This window comes from Argiope bruennichi, chromosome 9 (assembly GCF_947563725.1).
Source record: "Argiope bruennichi chromosome 9, qqArgBrue1.1, whole genome shotgun sequence".
In the NCBI taxonomy this organism is placed as follows: domain Eukaryota; kingdom Metazoa; phylum Arthropoda; class Arachnida; order Araneae; family Araneidae; genus Argiope; species Argiope bruennichi.
The window spans coordinates 23,444,059-23,463,845 of NC_079159.1; the positions used below are offsets into that span (position 1 = coordinate 23,444,059).

At 28.4% G+C, this 19,787-nt stretch overlaps 1 protein-coding gene and 1 long non-coding RNA gene across 2 annotated transcripts in view; one reads left to right on the forward strand and one right to left on the reverse strand.

The window, feature by feature from the left end:
- LOC129984088 (uncharacterized) overlaps positions 1–3,609 on the forward strand; it is a 41,238-nt gene extending 37,629 nt beyond the window's left edge. Inside the window, exon 3 of the long non-coding RNA XR_008785468.1 lies at positions 3,400–3,609. This is a non-coding gene — a long non-coding RNA (uncharacterized LOC129984088). The remainder of the gene's footprint in view (positions 1–3,399) is intronic.
- LOC129984087 (stimulator of interferon genes protein-like) lies at positions 1,392–19,644 on the reverse strand. The gene is made up of 7 exons (XM_056093866.1): positions 19,268–19,644; positions 17,863–18,086; positions 14,821–14,883; positions 10,211–10,322; positions 7,669–7,892; positions 4,394–4,553; positions 1,392–1,593 (listed from the first exon to the last, which is right to left on the reverse strand). Exons 1-7 carry the CDS (start codon positions 19,410–19,412, stop codon positions 1,514–1,516), a joined length of 1,008 nt encoding a protein of 335 aa, XP_055949841.1. The 5' UTR covers positions 19,413–19,644; the 3' UTR covers positions 1,392–1,513.
- Positions 19,645–19,787: the final 143 nt, after the last annotated feature.

The window sequence follows — 19,787 nt, forward strand, 5'->3', positions numbered from 1 at the left end:
AAAAAAATTGTAGATAACCTATTTAGGCCTATAAGGAGTACACAGGCTAAATTTCATGTACTTATCGTTTTGATTTACTGGGTTTTCCCTCACCTGAAACACTGTGTTGCTAGAACTCTGAAAATGTGGAAAAATGAGAAAACCTCTAGAATTTGAATTTAAAAAACACTACATTACACTTTTGTAGCTGATTTAGCACGATGGAAGCTGCACCACAAGGAGTCATGCTTGAATTTGCTATTGGTGGGCATTTGTGATATTTCGGAAAAAATTAATTGATCGCTCAACACTATTTTCAATACAATTATTTTACAAAAAAAATCTATAGTTATATTTAAAATAGAAAATAAGTTATAATGTATAATTAAAAGTACACTATTATATAAAATGAGCATTAGCGAAAACACAAAATAAAGAGCAGGAAACTCTGTACAGCTCTAAGTAAAGATGACAAGGATACTGATGAAAGAAAACAACCACGACACTTCAGACCAGTAGTAAGGGTTGGTCATTTTCAAGAATTATGATCCTCCAAACACTATTCCTTGAAATGAGGTCATTTTCCACAAAAAAGGGAAAAGAACAGGAAATGAAGATATAGGTGTTCACTTCCCGGCATAGCATCCCACCAAGTAACATTATTAGCGCAGTATTTCAGCTGATGGAACACCTTATTTTATCGATTCATAATAAGTATGCTTTCTCCATAAAAATTTTTAAAATATATAAAATAAATTCTTTAAAATACAGCCAACAAAATAAGATTGAAAATTTTTTAACAATTATTTTTTGATACAAAAAAAAATTAACAACTTTACATAATGTACTACAACTAAAATCCATGCTCGATATTGATTTAAATCTTATCTGTTATGAAAAAGGAAGGTTAAAAGAGAATCTTAAACATTTTTTTTTTCTTTTCCATTTATAGTTGAATTTCATGATTTCACGAAGTTAGATGTTACATGTAGTTGAAAACAACCGCAAAGGGTTAAGCCATGTTAATGAATAGCTCATTTAATTTTGCGATAAAAGCAATATGTATGTTCTGAGGAAATTATATGCCTGCAGTGAAAACGGCACTGACCAGAAAGATTTAGTTGCAGAATTCTTGGAACATGGAAACCTGATCCCAAGGTTGAAGACTCACCATCAGACCTCTAAAGATCACAGAAATAATCATTAATAGCATTCAGAAATAATGTATTACTACATGGAATTGCATATATACAAAAAATTAATTTAAGCTCCAATGAAAGGGTTCAGTATTCTCTAAAACTCAATATTTTATACAAATATCCTTCTAAAGTTAATTTCAAGAAAATAAAAAGCAAATATTAAATTTAATCAAACAATCGGTAAATTGATTCAAAATTAAATATTTTCCACAGTTAAAAAGATAAAAAACATTTATTAGAAATATAACATTAAAAACATAAACTATATACAGTATCACAATCAGCAACAAATTATTAAAAAGAAAATTTTGCAGATTCAAAAATAAATCATTCAGTCACACTGACAAACTTTTTATCTTTCCATCTTGCAGTTTCGACAATAAAAAACTGTGTAATGGCTCTGGCGAGTTTAAATCTGAAACGAAACAAAAAAAAAAATGAATGAAAACATAATTTTACATAAAAAAATTAATACTGTTAAAATGCAATAAATGTCAAATAAAAATATATACATCAAAAAAATTTCATTTTCACAAAATAAAATTAGCATAATCATGCAATATAAGAAAACTAGTCATCTTTGACGACCAGTTTGTTTGCCCAAATTATTAACTTATTAGACTGTTAAATTATTAATATGGGATGCATTTCTTTAAAAAAACATTACACCTAGTTATTTAATACAACTAAAGCGCATGAATTCAATTAAAAAAGTTTACTGCAATTTACAAAGCAAAACTAATTTTTCCGTTTTTATTACGAAATAAAAACAGAAATGAAAGCCTACTAAAGATTGAATGATGAACAAAAATATGATTCTCGTAATAGCATTGTTTCTGATAGTGTATCAAACTGAATTTAAAATATTATTAAAGTTAAATATAAAATTGTATGAAAATGAAATTTATGTCATTAAAAAGGTAACTTTTTTAGTTTTAAGATAAAACAAAAAGCACTTTTTAAAAGAGAATTGTTTTGGAAGATATAAGTATCAATTTCCAAAGACAAGTTGTAGTGATTATGGCTAGACTTAAGATTAATATACAAGTGCCGAATTGAAAAAATTTTGAGCAATTTCTTGGCAAATATAATCGTGACAGTTTTTAATTGCAACTTTAAAAGCCGTTTGTAAGCATTTCTGATATACACTCAAGATTGCAGGCTTTTCAAGAGTTTTTGGATGACTGGCATTATTTTGATGTGCTCAGTGAGAAACCTTACAACTATCTTAAGTCTTACCATGGTTACTTATCTGACAACGGTTACGCCTATGTTCATATGTTTTGTTTATATTTTACTGCTGCCATTCGACAATTAGTAATAAGCTCTATTTCTGGGACATGTATATTAATGTTTTATCTAGAGAGATTCTCATTATTTTCATTTGATATTTCGCTTATTCACTTTAATAAGAATCTGAATAAGACAATATTTTAAAAATTTCTTCCTTGTCACTTTATTACACTGTATTTCCTGATATTTTAATAGTACTTTTTTTTCATATTATATTGAAAACTGTCTTTGCAATTAATTAATTATTTTAAAGAAATCAGTTCAAGTTGTTCCACCCCTTTCAAAACAAGACAGAATGGGAAACAGAACCCCTTCAAAACAGAAATAATATAAAGATTGTGTAATATTTAAGATCATAATAAAAGGGGAAAAAACTATTCAGAACATAATAAATCAAAGGTTAAATCAAAACTGTATTTAGTTCCTCTTATATCCAGTAATGATTCAAATGAGCTGGAGTTGATTTATAGAATTGTACTTATATCACTGTAGGAATGTTTGACATATTTGAAATTGTGAGAATACCATCGCACAAGATTTAAAAATTCAATTTTAATATTTTTTGGTTATTATCAGAATTTCTGTCATAATCTATAAAGTTAGAATACTAGATTTTACAAAAATTAAACAATTGCTAATTTTTATTTTGAAAGCCATAATAATCTCAAATATTGCTGGCAAGTTGTGCAGCAATGCAAATATGGAAGAAAAATATTTATCTTGTAGCATAAGACTGCTATATTAAATTAACATTTTGTTATTATTCACCTGTTCTTCTTACTTATAGCAAATAGTACAGAGCAATACGCAATTAAATGAAGGTAATAAATGCAAGCTTTTTATGTTTTTTTTAAAAAAAAGCAATAATCTGATGTCAATAAAAGCTTTCAATAACTATTCTTTGTGTTGATTTTTTTTTTTTTTTCAGATTCTTCCAATAGCATTTTACCAAAACATTCTTCAATTTCTGATCAAGATTTTTAAGGGAGATGCATGCAATCAATTAATAAATAAGAGAATCAGCTGTAAAGAAATCCAATATTTACTTGCTTTCATTGCTTTACTAATTAAATATATTAAAAAAAATAATTTAATAATATCAGTAATTCTACTTGATCGATTAAAACTATAAAAGTACTATATTGTTTTCGTTCATTTATTAAAATAATGAAAGTTCTATGTTAATATGGTCTTCATTTTCAGTATCAATACAAAATTTTAGCTTCCAGCATCTGCATCAATATTTTAAAAATATGGATTGGTATCTTTGATTCGATTAATAAACCCAAAGAATGAAAAAAAATATTACCAAAATTCTACAAAAAAGAAGTTAAAGAAAATATACAAAATAACTACTAAAAAATTATCAATATAAATTTTAAAAAAAACTATTAAAACTTTTAAATCCAATTAATTTGAAAGTTTGTGTGTTGAAGGAATGCTTTTAAAGAGTTTCTGTAAAATAAAAAGTTCTACAAAAATTAAATTCAGATATCAAATTTCAATAAAAATTAATAAATAACTTCAAACATAGTATTAAAAAAACTGTAGTACTAAAATAATGCAAAGCAGATTATATATTCACAAAATACCCTTCAAATTAACACTGAATTATTCACTTAGAAAGATCAGTAAATAATTATTCCTAACTATTATTCTGGATATTTTAGGTTCTTTGGAATTAAAAAATAATTTTCCAAAGAAATAAAAACTTCACACATAATCCTACCATTTTTCATGACATCTTTTTAATAATGCATTTACTGAATTAGATAACTAACTGGAAAAAAAGAAGAGAGAAAATGTGTAGAATACTCATATTTAAAAATAAAGGGAACAAAAAAAATTATAAGAAAATGAACAATACAAAATGTCAAAGAGTACAAAAAGTACAAAGAGTAAAAAAAAAAAACTAAGCTTACCATCATATTCTAACATAATACACTGGTAACTTTTCAAAAGATCCTTCAACGTTTCAACAAAACATTTTCGATGATATTCTAAAACAATGGCATCCATAACATCTCTCATTTCATACAAAGTTGCTAGTGGACTCGGAATTTCTGCAGCTATATACGATACCTACAGGAACAGGATTTAATGATATAAAAAGTCGAAATATTTAATATACAAAATGGATACTTTATGAATCATAAAAGTACCAATAAACCTTGGGTGTATTGCAAAATTGTATTAAAATAATAACAAGACTTAATGACATTTTCTCAAAGCATAACTAACAAGATACTAAACAAGACTTTTAAAGTTTTGTTTCATAATATTATAATTTACCAAAATTTAGTAGATGGCAATAAGTATAGTCTGATAAGTATTCTTTGAGAAAGTTTAATCGGTAATTATGTAGTGAAATCTCAACATTTATATCCTTCGGATTTTTTTTCGTACAGAAACATTTCAAAGATTGAGTTTATTGGATACCTTGTACTAATATTTAAAGTGATGCACTAGAACTACTATCTGATCCACAATTTTTGAAAAACTTATAAATAAATGGAGTGAAATCAAGATTTCTTGATATGACCCATATTTATAATGTATCCTATACAAATGAATAAAATTATGTATTTTAATTAATGCCAATGTAAAGAAAAATTTAACCTAAAAATTATATTACTTACTAAGAGTGAAAAATAATTTTTATCTTTTATAATGATAAGCTAAATTAACCTTTAGCTTATCATTAGTACAACTGTTGTACCAACTTTTTTTTGCCTTTTCTTACGGGTTGGTACAACTGCTGTACCAGCAACAAGTTTGGATTTTGTTCCCCCACTTAACTTTTCCAGATGAACCCTAATTGCCTCATAAAATCCCTTCGCTTTTGTGTCATACCCCTTAGGGTTGGGAGATTTCGTCCAGAAGTTGTTATAATCACTGTTGGCACTAGTGAGTTTTGTGAACCCTGCTTACGAATATAATTGAAAAATTTATAACATTTTATTTAATGTGCCAAATAACTATACCGCAGTTATTCTATTTGCAATTTATTTAATGTCATAAAATTTAATTCAATATTTTATCATATGGAATTAGCAAATTAATGTTTTAGAAAAAAAAATTGCAATAAAAAGCATTTTCCAATGTTCAGACGCTAAAACCGCAAAAACGCAACCTGGTTACGACGGAGAGGACAGATAACCAATTACCTCAACGGGTGGTCTAAATCAAAAAGGTTATTTCCAACAATCACATTTAAAAGAAGGGGAAAGCATCATCTAACTTTTCTCACTAAATACCCGCATTCAAAGTAACTTTTCTGAGTTTGGATTCCCAAAGCTTAAAGGTTAAAGTAAAACAATTCTATAAAAATAAATAAAGAATATTAATCTAAATTAAAAAAGAAAAGAATGATATTTTTAGATATAAATTATAATTATTAATAAAAACTATACTGAAATAAACATTAAAAAAAATTTTCAGAAAATAATTACAATTTTACAAAGCATTTTTCTCTTAGTTTCTAACAACTTACGAATATATGATGCTGAAAAATACAAGAATGCTTTTTTTTGTATTGTCAGCATCGCATTTTGTTGCCATTTTTTAATAAAAAGAATATAAATCTTAACAATACAAATTATTTTTGCTCTTTTGTTTTATTTTCACATCCTCTGCTTTGTTTTAAATCAATTATCCCTATTTTGGAATGATTTTTATAACTTACAAATCAATATATAATAAAATTAATTTCGATATTTACAAGATCTACCTTCACATGGCTAGATTAAGGGGGAGGGGGTCAAAGTTCCAGTTGCGCAAACTGATCACAAAAAGCAACTAAAGATAAAATATAGAAATAACAAACATAATCATCACATTAGACCTAACATCAATAGCAAAACAGAAAACAAACCATAGTTAAACCAAAAATCTATTCCACTCAAATTTATAAGAAAAATTCATTCGTCCATTACAAAAAAAATCTTTATATTGGGTGAAAATGTATAGTTTAAATTACTGATTTTATTAGTTATTCTTTAATGGTATTAGTTATAACAATTCCTTTTAATTATAATAATTTTCTTGGTTGACAGCATTAAATGCAAACAAGGTATAATATGTTTCCTTCATGATAGTAACTTAAAATTACTTTCATTTTTTAATAAAAACTTCTTTAGTACTCAATTAAATAAATATAAAATATAATATGCACCATATTAAAATAAAAAACCACGGTCAATCATCTTTTAAAACAGACATTATGTTAACAAAATTTCTAGAAAAAAAATTCTTGAAATCATAAGAATTTTCAAAATTTCATTTTTTTTCCAACTATTCTGGGCTCTAAAATTAAATAACTCTGAAAATAATAGTTTGAATATAATAACATTTTTTTAATTTTATAATTAAAATGTCATTTGATATTCATGAATAAAATAAGTATTTCACAAGTGCAGTGCATGAAATGTAAAGTGATTTATTCTTGATCTTTACAATACATCTCACAAAACTTATAAAAGCTCTAAATACCAAAAATGCAGAAAATGCTTTTTAATTTTCTATTGACCATAAAAAAAATAATAAATTTAAGAATAAGAAATCCAAATTCTAATCATTTACTCAATTAATTAAAAGAAATGGCTTAATATGTCATCAGGAACATTTTAGAATTCATATCGAAGTTTGCAGCAAAAATATAAGAATTCATTTTTTTTTATGAAAACATGAAATTGTTACTATATTATCAAAATGTCACAAAAAAATAATGCATAAAGATATAAAGATAAGCTGCACTCTCTCTTAAATTATTCCATGATTAATAAGCCTTTTACATTTAACAACCAAAAACCAAATGCCCTATGCATTTAGCAATTTTAACTGTTACATCAAAACATGTGATTAAACGTAGTTATTCATATGCAATATTTTGATATAACAGCAATAATATGAGATTCACAATTAAGAAAAATACAAGATAATTCTCTAATTTTTTCCATTAGTTAAGAAAGTGATTTTATTCACAAAAGTTCAGTTTACTATTCTAAAACAGTTTTTCACGGAAGCATATAAAAAAATGTATGGCTTTAAATTGTTTTACAATTATTTTGCAGAATATATAAAAATAAAAAAAATCTGCTAATTTTCATAATTTTTTTAAATAATCATTATCCTGATTCTTTCTAAAAATATATAAAATCCCTATGGTAATTAAGAAAATTATCAAAAATCCACTTACAAATGGTTCACAGAGTTTATACACATTTGTTTTTAAATGCCTATTGTTGTTGCCACCTTCATCGTCTTGTATTCCTCTCAGAGTCCCTTCACACTTTATATTTCCTCCTTTGCCATCCAAACTACCATTGGCATTGCACGATAAAGGGCATATAATGACTAGTTTCTTGACCAATAAAGTAATACCATTCTTTTCTTCAAATTCTGACATTCTCAAGGTTATATCTATGCAATAAAAAAATACAAAATCATATAATATGCTATAATTATATATGCTACAAATTACTTTACAATTTTAGTTTTTCGGACCTATGTATATGAAGACTTATAAATCAATAGAATTGTATACTCTATACATTAAAAATGATGAGATCGAAAGGTCTAACCACTTCATTTTAATACTTGCATCAAGTTTCAATATCAAGGATTCACTTTAAATGAATCAATAAATTATGAGTTTTAATGTTTCCAACTTATTCTAAAAGATAATAAAAATACACTACAGCAGTTACATAGTAAACTTATCTTTAGCAAAGTCAGAATGTCAGAAGCTAATATTTTCCTTAAGCTTAATATTAGTGTATGTGTATGTGTGTATTTGTTATTATTTCTTGTTTCTTGTAGACTATAATATTCCATAGTTCAATCTTCATACTAAATTCAACATTACTAATAACTTTTCCCAAAGCTTCTTACTTTAGAAGACTTTTAATACTGGATAATTTGGGCAATAGTCATATTTTCAACATCTGACTGGTGATTCAACTGAGACTTGGCTTTGAAAGTGGTTTGGCTTATTGTGTACAATTTTAAATTCTAGCCTTAAAGATTTTAAATTCGTCTACAATGCAGATAGCAAATTCTCAGCCATTATTGCTATATAAATGTCTCTTTAAATGTCAAAAATGCTTCATTTAATTTATAAGCTATTTATTCTGCTTGTTTTGATATTACAACTCAACTTTTTTAAATGATCTTGATAATCAATGATGATTTTCTATGGCCTCTACTTGATTATATCAATTACATTATACATATTATACATATCAATTATACATATCAATAACATCTAATTTGGCATCAGATGTTTGGTGCATTGTGTAAAATTTGTTTAGAAACTAATATCTTCTTTTCCTATTTTTTACTATAACAGAACAAACTGCTCATTTTGCATACTTTTATCTGTTTCCATTCAAAGCTTATTGCTACCTCCCTATTCATTATCTAATTGAGCTTCTTTGATTATATCCAGATTTCTTTCAATTGGCAAATAATATATTTCAGCACTCTTGGGATATGAAATCATTCACTAAATGCTACCCATTTCTATCATGGAAAAATAGTTCATGTAATCAACCAAATCAATGTATAATATCAAATGCAATGAAGTTTTCTTCAGTGACAATTTAATTTGCTTAATTTTTTCAAGTAATTAATCATATATTTCTCTGTTCACAATAAAATATTTAGATAATTTAACACCTTTTTGCTATTTGTTAACTTTTCTTCAAATCACAGGTATTTTATGAATCACAGCACAGAACAAAAAAATACATTCAAAATCATCAACAATCCTAGTCATGAGATCTTGGGGGGGGGGGGGGCTGCCTAATGTAACTATATTTATCATTTACCAGAGTTAATTGAGCATTTGATTATCAAAGGATATTAGATGTGATATGATGACTTATCAGCTGTCATCCATAATTCAATTAGTTAACATTTAGAAATTGCCAAAGGATGGAAACTGGAGTACGTATTATGTTATCTACAATATCATGCAAACGTTCAAATTATCAGTTTCCAATAGCTCCCAAAAAGCTGGAGAATAGGATATAATCTAACAAATACAGGTAGTGCAATAATTACAAGTGTCTCAAAAATTAGTAAGATTTTCTTGACATTGATGTTAACTAGTCAGTAATATACAGATCATATGCTTTTTTTAAAAAAAGGGTTCATAAATATATAATTAAGAATCAAAGAAATTTAAGCTTTCAAAAGTAAGGAGATTGGATGGGATGCTGAGGATGATGTTGATTTATTAGGTCAACCTAATTCATAAATATTGGTCTATTACAAAAAAAAAAGTTGAAACATAAACAGAATTCCAAAGATTTTTTTTTTCTTTCAAATATAATATAAAGAGTAGGGACTAAAAATTATTATTGAAATTATTATAATTTATTATAAAAATTATTATAATTATTGAAAAAATATCCTGCATACTTTAGTGAAGTTTTTTAAATATACATCTTAAAAATCATGTTTAAAATATCTTTACACATTCATAAATAAAGATTCAGAAGACAATTTTTATCTCTCACCATATTATATATGTAGTAAATCATGGAATAAAAAATCAGATACACTGGTTTAATATAATTTTTAATTAGAAATAAATTAATCTATTTAAATTAAAAAATTAAATCAAAAAGAAATATTTAATAATTAATACAATTCATATTTCAATTATCAAAAAAATTATGTGGAAGAGAAAAAGAAATCTAAATGCCATCTTGAAATAAGTGAAAAAAAATTACCAACAAGAATTTTTTTATAAAAAGCTGAATAAGCACCATGAGCCCAAGTAGCACCAATGCTTTTCTCCACATTTTGAGATGAAGAAAGATCAACATCATCATAATCAGTCCACTAAGCAAGAAAAAAAAATTATTAAGTTGAACAATTTTAAGAAATAAAGCATGTTAGATTATTTCTGTATTATTAATATACCATTTTAACCAACTTTAAAGCTTAACAAAATTTCATGCACACACAGGATTAATATATAACCTTTATATCTGTTATATGGATCACATGACTTTCAGAGCAGGTACATTAATACATAGATAGAGAATATGAAATAAAAAAGATGTAATTGAATTAACAGAACATATTTAACACAAAAATATGAAATCATTTTTCATATTATATAATTGAATCTTCTTATTGACAATAATTATGTATAATGTACCACTTATATCTATTAAATATTAATAATCTTTTCTAATTTTCTGAGATTTCGATTGTATTAGCAGCAAAATAAAAGGTAATGTAGAAATTTTTACAAAACTGCAGCTACAGATATATCCCCTTCCACTCATGACAAAATTCATTATTAAATGAGCAATATCAATAAGATCAACCATATGAGAGTGTCAGACTAACTTGCAAAAAGATAACAAACAAGAACGTAAAAGATAAACTGTTTGACAGGAACAGCGATTCATTAGCTCTCAGTAAAGTTCAGACAAAGCTGAAGTTTACTGATACCCAAGCAGGTGGCAAACGGCCTATTAGTAACAGTTGGAAACTAGACAAAAATAGATCAGGATATAAGCCTTCATGTTTTTCCTGTGGGTCACAAGAGCATTTGGCAAGGGCCTTGTCCCCGAAGAGGCACCCCCTCGAGGGAAAGAAGCAGCGAAGGCACAAGGAAACTTAGTGGGAAGTGCAGAGGAGAGCAAGGAAAGCCAAAGAGTGATTGCTCGTGTAACTGCTCCCAAGGAACATCTATGGATGTCGACCAGCTTCAATGCGTGAACATGCAATATGAAAATATCACCTTCAATGCGATTATAGATAGTGGAAACCAAATATCAGTAGTTGGCGCCAAGCTTGTCAAGGATGCACCAGCGGAAGGTGAAGGAAAAATAGACATTGTATCAGCATTTGGAGAGTAAGAAACAACCCCGTTGAAGATTTTCAAAATGAAAATTAACGATGGAAAACATGGAGAAGTTTTCATCTGTGCTGTATCCCAGAAGCTAGTCAGCAACATGTTGATTAGTCTGATGGCATATGAGACCCTTAAAGAAAATATTGAGCTGCATAGCCCTGTAGGAGAAAATCTGAAAGATACCATCAAAAGGAGTTGCCAAAGGAATAATGGCAGTAATTTCAATAAAGGAATCACCTTTCTAGACAATGTGGGAGTGGCAGAAAGCGGAGAAAATCCCACTGACGCCGAAGGAGAGCAGAAAGTCGAAGAAGACTTTGCTCGGATTCAGAAAGAAGCTTACTTACAAGAATTGTTGGGGTAAATGCAACAGGCACATGAGATAGCAACAGAGATCTCCAATACGATGCAAGAGAAATATACCAACCGGTACAACTTGAGATCAAAAGAAAAGTCTTTTGCTGTGGGTAACCAAGTGCTGTTATTGTTACCATCATGGACTGAGCCAGCAACGATCATCGAGATGACTATAAAGCACTCCGCAAAGGTTAGACTGCCCAACAGAAGCGTTAGAGAAGTGCACTACAATAAGATGCGCCCGTATGTGTCTCAAGTTCAACATGTAGAAATCACTTTCGATGAAGACAAAGAGTTTGGGGAAGTGCATTATGCTCCCACAAGATGTGTCACCACCACCTATGAAGAAGTAGAAGAACGAATTAAAGAAATGTGCTCTTTAAAGGATGCTCAGTGTCATGAACTTACCAATGCATTATGCAAGTCCGTGAAGTTAATAACGGACTGTACTCCAAAAAAACTGCAGCCTATTGCTTTACAAAATGAAATAGAGAGGCAAATCAGTGACCTATTACGAACAGGACTCATTGAAGAAAGCGATAGTGATTGGGTCCATCCAGTAGAGTGTGTAGCCAAGAAAAATGGTACTATTCGACTCTGTGTCGACTAGACTTTTAAATAAGTACACAGTCCCAGACGCATATCCCATGAGATGCACAAATGAGCTTCTGTATCAAATGGGATCGGCAGTGTACATATCAGTACTTGACTTAACAAAGGGCTACTGGCAAATCCCTATGGAGGAAGACTCAAAAAAATTTACGGCCTTTGTGACACACATAGGCTACTACCAATGGAAGGTGCTTCCGTTAGGCATGAAAAATGCAGGTAGTATTTTCCAAAAGACCATGGATAAGGTGCTGGAGCCTCATAAGCAGTACTGTCGATCTTACATTGATGATGTGAGCATTTTCTCAAAAACATGGACTGAACATTTACTGCACATCGGAGCCATGCTCAACACTTTTGGACTCACGGTGAACATAAAAATATGTGAGTTTGCAAAGATGCATGTAAAATTCTTGGGGCACATCATAGGTTCAGGCTCCCACACGTCTGACCCAGAAAAAGTCAGCGCGATTGTAAACCTGGCTTGTCCTCAAACGAAAAGGGAATTAAAAGATATGATAGGACTGGCTAGTTATTATTGAGATTACGTGCCTGACTTCACACTGAAAATTCTAAACCTGACTAATCTTACTAAGAAAAGTGTCCCCAACAAAATTCCTTAGAGCCAAGTAGAAGAAAAGGCATTCCAGGACTTGAAAGGAATACTTATTAATTTGCCTACACTATATACACCAAAGATGGACAAACCATTTCAACTATACACTGATGCTTCAGCCTCAGCCATCGGAGCTTGTCTATCGAAATGAGACGATGATGGAAATGAACACGCCATTGCATATTATAGCAAAAAACTGACTCCCTGCCAGGCACGTTGGTCTACAATAGAAAGGGAGGCTTATAGTGTAATTGCGGCTTTACAGAAATTCGACACTTGGATTTTTGGAACAGACACTGAGATCATCTCCGATCACAACCCCCTAACCTTCCTAACACAATGTTTGCCACAAGGGGCAAAACTTATTCGTTGGGCACTAGCGTTACAACGCTATAATGTTAAATTGACATATCAGCAGGGGACCCAACATACCAATGCAGACGCGTTATCGCGACTTCCAATCCAGGAACGAGAATGATTGTCCTAAATTCTTATTTTTAAAGTGTTAAATTATTTTTGTCTTATTTTCTTTCAGTATTGCATGATTATTATTATTAATCAGATTAATTTTTTTTCTAAAATTTTTATTTGTGTATGTTAATGTAAAAGGAGGTTGCGTGAAGATTTCTGAGCTCTTGCTTTAGTTATCAGGCTAATTATATATTTTTTTCTTTCAGAATATTGTAATTTTCTTTGTAGTTGAAATAGTAATATTTGATATCTTGTATGCATGGAAAATGTGTGTGCAGTCTATTTCTAGGTCACACTAGATGAGATGAGCGTAGCAGGAGCGCATTGATATTTCAGTAACGAATGCGCTTCTCCCGGTGAGAGGAGTAAGGATTGACCATGGTTCACTCACTCCACAGGGCGATATTCTGCCAAATTTTGCATCCCAGGTTCCAAGGTGGCCCCCAGAGAGCATTAACCGGAGGGAAAAGAGAGGGACGGGGTGTAAAGAAGCGAGGAGAGAGACAGGAGAGGATGTCATGTCCAGTTGGCTTGTGTTTGTTGATGGTTAAGAAAATATTTCTTAAATTACCAAAGCTGTACATTTCACAACAATCAACCCATGTACATAATGTAAATTTATGTAATTAAAACTATAGCCTAGAATCTGGCGCTTGGCTTTTATTTATGCCGATAAGCAGTTGGCCACATCTACATGAAATGACAAATTAACAGAACGGTCAACCTGGGCCGTCAGAAAACGCGGGAACTCGTCATAGTTAGATGGGGAAAACTTACTGTGCCGCTGTGGAATAACCGGGCAGGTTTATTTTTAATAAATGACACTGTATTATCAAAGAATTGTGCATGAATAGTACTTATAAGTGTGTGAAAAATCTAGGAGCAATCTTATCCAAAGCAAAATTAATTTTTTTAAATGTTATAAGATTTTTTTTTTTTTTTTTTTGCATCGCATACGGCCATTATGGCTTAATAATAAAATACATTATAAGTTTTTGAAATAAGTGTACCCAGAGCTGCATCTCAGTATGGGTTTCACTAAAACATGGCTTCAAGTAACATATGGTGCCCTTTTCTTTTCATTAGTGTAATGTCACAACTAGAACTTATCAGTTGTATTTAGAACAGGTTCCTGTCTCATCTGTGTAAGACTAACCATTGTCTGAAATGTGTTGAATATTTTTCAACTCATTCTATACATCTTTTAAAAAATGTGTACATTTTAAGAACATTTTTTTTTTTTTTCCCTAACCCTTGGCACACTGAAAATATTGACCAATATATATTTTCTAATAATTCAATTTAAACACACACACACATGCACAAAATCATTAGCATTTGAATAAAAATAAATAATGGATTCAGTGTTAAAGAGATAATATAATGTTAAATTATAAAATTTGAATTAAAAAACTTACTACAATTATGCAGGCAAAAAGTATACTGGCAGAAATGATGACGAGAAAGTGAGTCAAATTTAACTATAAAATACATAAAAAAAGGATTAAATAAAATTAAACTAACAGTATATGCTGACTTCAAAATTAATACTACATAATGAATATCACTATCAAAATATATTTGTATAATATTTCCAGATAATTAAAATTCTAAATCCAAATGCATTCACAAATAAATATATTGTCTCCTATTATTAATATGCATAGTTCCCAAGACAATTTTTAATAATTTTTTATTCAATTGCTAAATAATCGAGGATCATTTGGTTATTACTGAGTTCATTTTCATTGTACTTACAATTAATACAAAAATATTATAATACAGGATTATCAAAGTGAAATTTCAGATCCCTGATCTTTTTTTATGATTTGGGCATATTAATACCCTTTTTATTCTTTCTTCTAATTTAAATTTATTTTTAACCTTTTTTTTTTAAAGTACATGTGAAATCCATATATATTTTTACATGGCAAAAATAGTCAGCACCATGAAACAAATTATAAATACTGAAAGTTCATCTATAAAATTTTTCAATTACTTTTTAATACGATGAATGAAATCAAGGATGGATTAAGATTATTTTGTTTTCTATCGATAACTTTTTGGCAAAATGCTAAAAATTCTGGTACATACAATAATTGGCAAATTCTCATGCAGAGACAAAGAAAGCAATCAAGTGAGGTAATAATACATGATATTTGGGAACAAATTAAATTTTACACAAATATAAATATGTTTACATCAAAATGATTTTAGAAGAATATGGGATGCTGGAATTTTGGTACTTATTAATTAAAGGTGAAAGAGGCAAAACTCGGCAAATGTAGCACCAAAACCAAATAGGCATTACAACCCTATGAGCACACTTTTAACTTACAAGAAGAAAGCAAGCATCTGTCTATACTCTTTATATTAAAAGAGTCAAAATTATCACCAACGAAAAGCCAATCCTTCACCATTCATTGACAAGTACCAGAATTTTTTTAGGACTAAGCAATCTGCATATTCATCAACTCATTTGTTATACGCCATTTTTCAGAAACACTTTTGTAAAAATTATCTCATTCCTGACATCAAGAAGAAATCAAACTTTTGACTTTTTGTGTATAACTTTTAAAGAGGCTTGGCCTTATTTCATCATTTTCATATATCAGACCAAATTGATGAAAAAAATGGCAAATTTTAAATTTAATTCTTGTTTGAAAAGTTCTTATTAATATTTTATTTAACTTAAAAAAAGCAAGAATTAAAGAATAAATTTTTAAATATTTTTCATTGCTGAGATTTCAGATATTTTTCATTGGTTAATGATTTGTTCAAAGACACTTAATGTTCAGACAAATAATTGGAAATTTGATAAACAGATATCTTCTTCCTAAAAACTGAAAATCTTAATAACAAATTACAATAAAAATAACAAAGAAGAGATTGAAATCATGCAAATTATATCAGGGTAGAAGTCAGATCAATTTCAAATAAAATCAAATCAGTTGAAATAGAAGTCAGATCAATTTCATATATATATCCAAAAAAAACAAAAAATTAATCCTATCAATAGGCTTCACACAAAAAATTTTAATTATTTACAATGGATGGACATTTTAAATTAACTTTTGTTTGAGATAGAAATAATTCACAAAATGTTAACTTTTAAAATTTCCTTCAAGCATTTCATTTTACAAAATTCATCTTTCTAAACTACTAATAAAAAAATCAAATCAAAAGCTATACTATTACACTAATTGTAATGAAATATATTAATTATTCAGTAATTTTTAGAATAAAATAACAGGTCAAAAATGAGAGTATATGATTGCTGACCATTTTTATCGTTTATGAGATATATAATTATTTTTAAAAAAAACAAAAAAAAAACAGTGTCAATATTAAAGCAGCAGGAGTGGCAGCCCCAAAACCTTCGCATATACTCTCTGATGAACTTGTCATGCCAGAGGAAGCCTTATTGGTGGTACAATAGTTACAAAATATTAGCTTTTGACATGAATTTAACATTTTTACTGAATCTATCATGTTCTCCTTGGTTAGTTATTTGACGATTAACCCCTGGCATGCAACAAAATCCCATTTCAAATTCGATATATTTAAGTCGCTGCATTTTTGAAGGATTGTGTTTACATGTTTTTGAAAATGCAGACAGACAGTCAACCCATAGTTGTCTCAAAATTTGACAGGTGCCTACACTATAGATGTTAAATTTATATCTTTCTAGCTCGCTTCATTTTGTAATTATCTTGTTAATTTATATTCAAATAGCTGGTAAGACAGACTTCCTCTGAGCAGATTTTACTCAAAATTTAATAAAAAGTTGCAAATATGGTGTAAAAATCATATACCATATTTCAACCATCTAGCTCAAAGTGTTTTTTAGATTTCTTTTTCATAGACAAATATTTTCCAAAAAATATGTTTTTCGAACTCAAGAATGTCTAAAATGTGGAAATTTGTCAAAATCTCGAGTTTAAATGTATCAGTATGTGTATGAAAAAGTAAAAACGCAAAGAAAGTATTCAAATTATTATGTAGAAACAATATTACATAACGTAGTCTCTGAATAATCTAGTACAGATTAGATTAGAAGAATGATGGATTAGTAGAGGTTCATTTAAAAACACTATTTGAAAAGTAAAAGTTATTTCAATTACATAAAATATACATAATAACATTGTATACATTTTTTATGGGGGGGGGTCAATGCTGGTATGTGGTGAATAAACAAATATCAAATATTACAAAACATAATTCAAATCTGAGCAGCAAACTATTATTGATTTTCATGCCAAGATCACTGGCAATGAGTTATCTTCCCTTTAACTCTCTTTACTCATTCTTATAAAAATACTACATTATTTGAGAAACCAGATAGGTGATATACCAGAATATAAATAGACCAATATATATGCACAATAAATGTACATTGTACTACATTATTATTTGCATTCAAAAAAAATTTAAAAGAAAACATATATTCAATTACAAACCTGTAATCCCACATATATGCATGAAATGTAACAAACTACATCCACACACACAGAAATACAAAGATATTCATGAGCCATCATATATTCACAAACTCGTTTGAATACATTTGAATTTTTGCCATTTAGAAAATCTTCAAATCCAAACAAAAGGAGCACACTGATAATACTAGAGAGGGAAATAATAGTAACTACACCAAAACATAAAAGAAGTAAGGATCTTCGATCTATAAAAGAAAAGAAAAAAAAATCTACGTAAGATGATAATACAGACATAAATATAATTATAAAACTAATACTGAAGATATTTAAAATCTTTATAACCTCAGATCTTAAATGCTTTTTTTAATTTTATCATTAATAAATATTAAACTGAAACAGCTGCACTAATAAATAGCATAATTGGGACATATATGGGATATAATTATTTTGAAATATGACTGCATCACAATAATTCCATTCTGCTTTGAACTCATTCTGTAGATCAGATGCTAGAAATGAAGGACATTTTATGTACAACTATATAAATATTATTTTCTTAATGAAAAGAGATTTTTCAGGAAGTTCAACTATTAAAGATTAACTGGAGCTCATTGAGAGACAGACACTAATTCAGATTATCTTTATTTATAATAATCATATTGTAATTGTAATGATTATAGTTAACTTATAATAATTGATAAAAATCATATTAGATTTTTCTATATCTTTCATACTTTGATATCAGCAACTTTTTTGTGATTTTCTATAAAAAAAATTCACAATTACACCTCATCAATATAATGAATACATTTTATCTTCAATAAAGCAAGCCACAGGTGCTTCATAGCTATGACAGCCAGAAGATGAGTTAAACAGAGAAATTGAATATAAGATGTGATCAATTATCAGCTAAATGACTCAACAATCACCAAATTTATATTCTTATAAAGGAATGCAGGAAATCTCCTTTTTAGCTAAATATTCCCCATATTTTGAACATCAAAATTATTATTATATAAAAGCAGCTCAGCTATATATTATGATGTAATCAATGTCCTGTGAAGCAAAATGAGCATTTATTAATAAAAGAAGCAAAGAAAATAAAATATTTTGGATAAGACTTTAAATCTAATATTAAACTGCAAAACACTCTTTATCATTTGAGATTGATTAACAGATACAATTCCACACCACTTCTGAAGTCTAACAGATTATTATCATTACTATTGAACATATATTATCATAACAGATACTTTCATTACTATTAAAATGTAATATTTCAAAAAATTATGAATAAATACCATTTTTAAGTAAAAATTTTTTGGAACAAATTAATTTATTGAAATATGCATAATTTTAGATGTTTAAGCAAAAAAAAACGACCTATATAAAAGCTTATACGATGATAACAACATAATTAACTTACCTCTGAAGTCTAAAACTTGGCTAAATATTTCATTATTGATACATAATACAAATACAGCAGAACAAAAAATAATGAATAAAATGACAGAACACAAAGATGACTTCCTAATACTTGATCTAACGATTGGCATTATTTTAATCTTCATTTATCTTCGATTTTGACAAAACTTTCAATTAATACAAATTATTTGTTTTGTAGATTTGCTGCTGACATATAAAAATAAAAAAAATGTTCTACTAATTGTTCAAGAATATTAATCATTGCAAGAATATAATTTGCTACTTCGGAACGGTATATGCACTGTACATATTTCAAACATCGGTGAAATAAAGACGTCAGGAGACAACCTCTGCGAAAAAAAGTTCTATTTCAGAATAAAACAAAACAACACGATACAATCAAAGAAGGTTACAGTTAAATTGCAATAAATTCTAGTAAAAGTTTTAATAGTTACTGAACTATTTATGTTATATACTGAAAATTTATGCTATATATTATAAACCATAAAAATTTTTTAAAA

What these genes read in the sequence shown, in the direction of transcription:
- LOC129984087 (XM_056093866.1), bottom strand. Translation starts at nt 19,412, where the DNA reads ATGAAGATTAAAATAATGCCAATCGTTAGATCAAGTATTAGGAAGTCA. An exon ending in GCATATATGTGGGATTACAG is followed by an intron (nt 14,884 to 17,862) that starts GTTTGTAATTGA and finishes TGTATTTTATAG; the next exon opens with TTAAATTTGACTCACTTTCT. An exon ending in TTATAAAAAAATTCTTGTTG is followed by an intron (nt 7,893 to 10,210) that starts GTAATTTTTTTT and finishes TTTATTGCATAG; the next exon opens with ATATAACCTTGAGAATGTCA.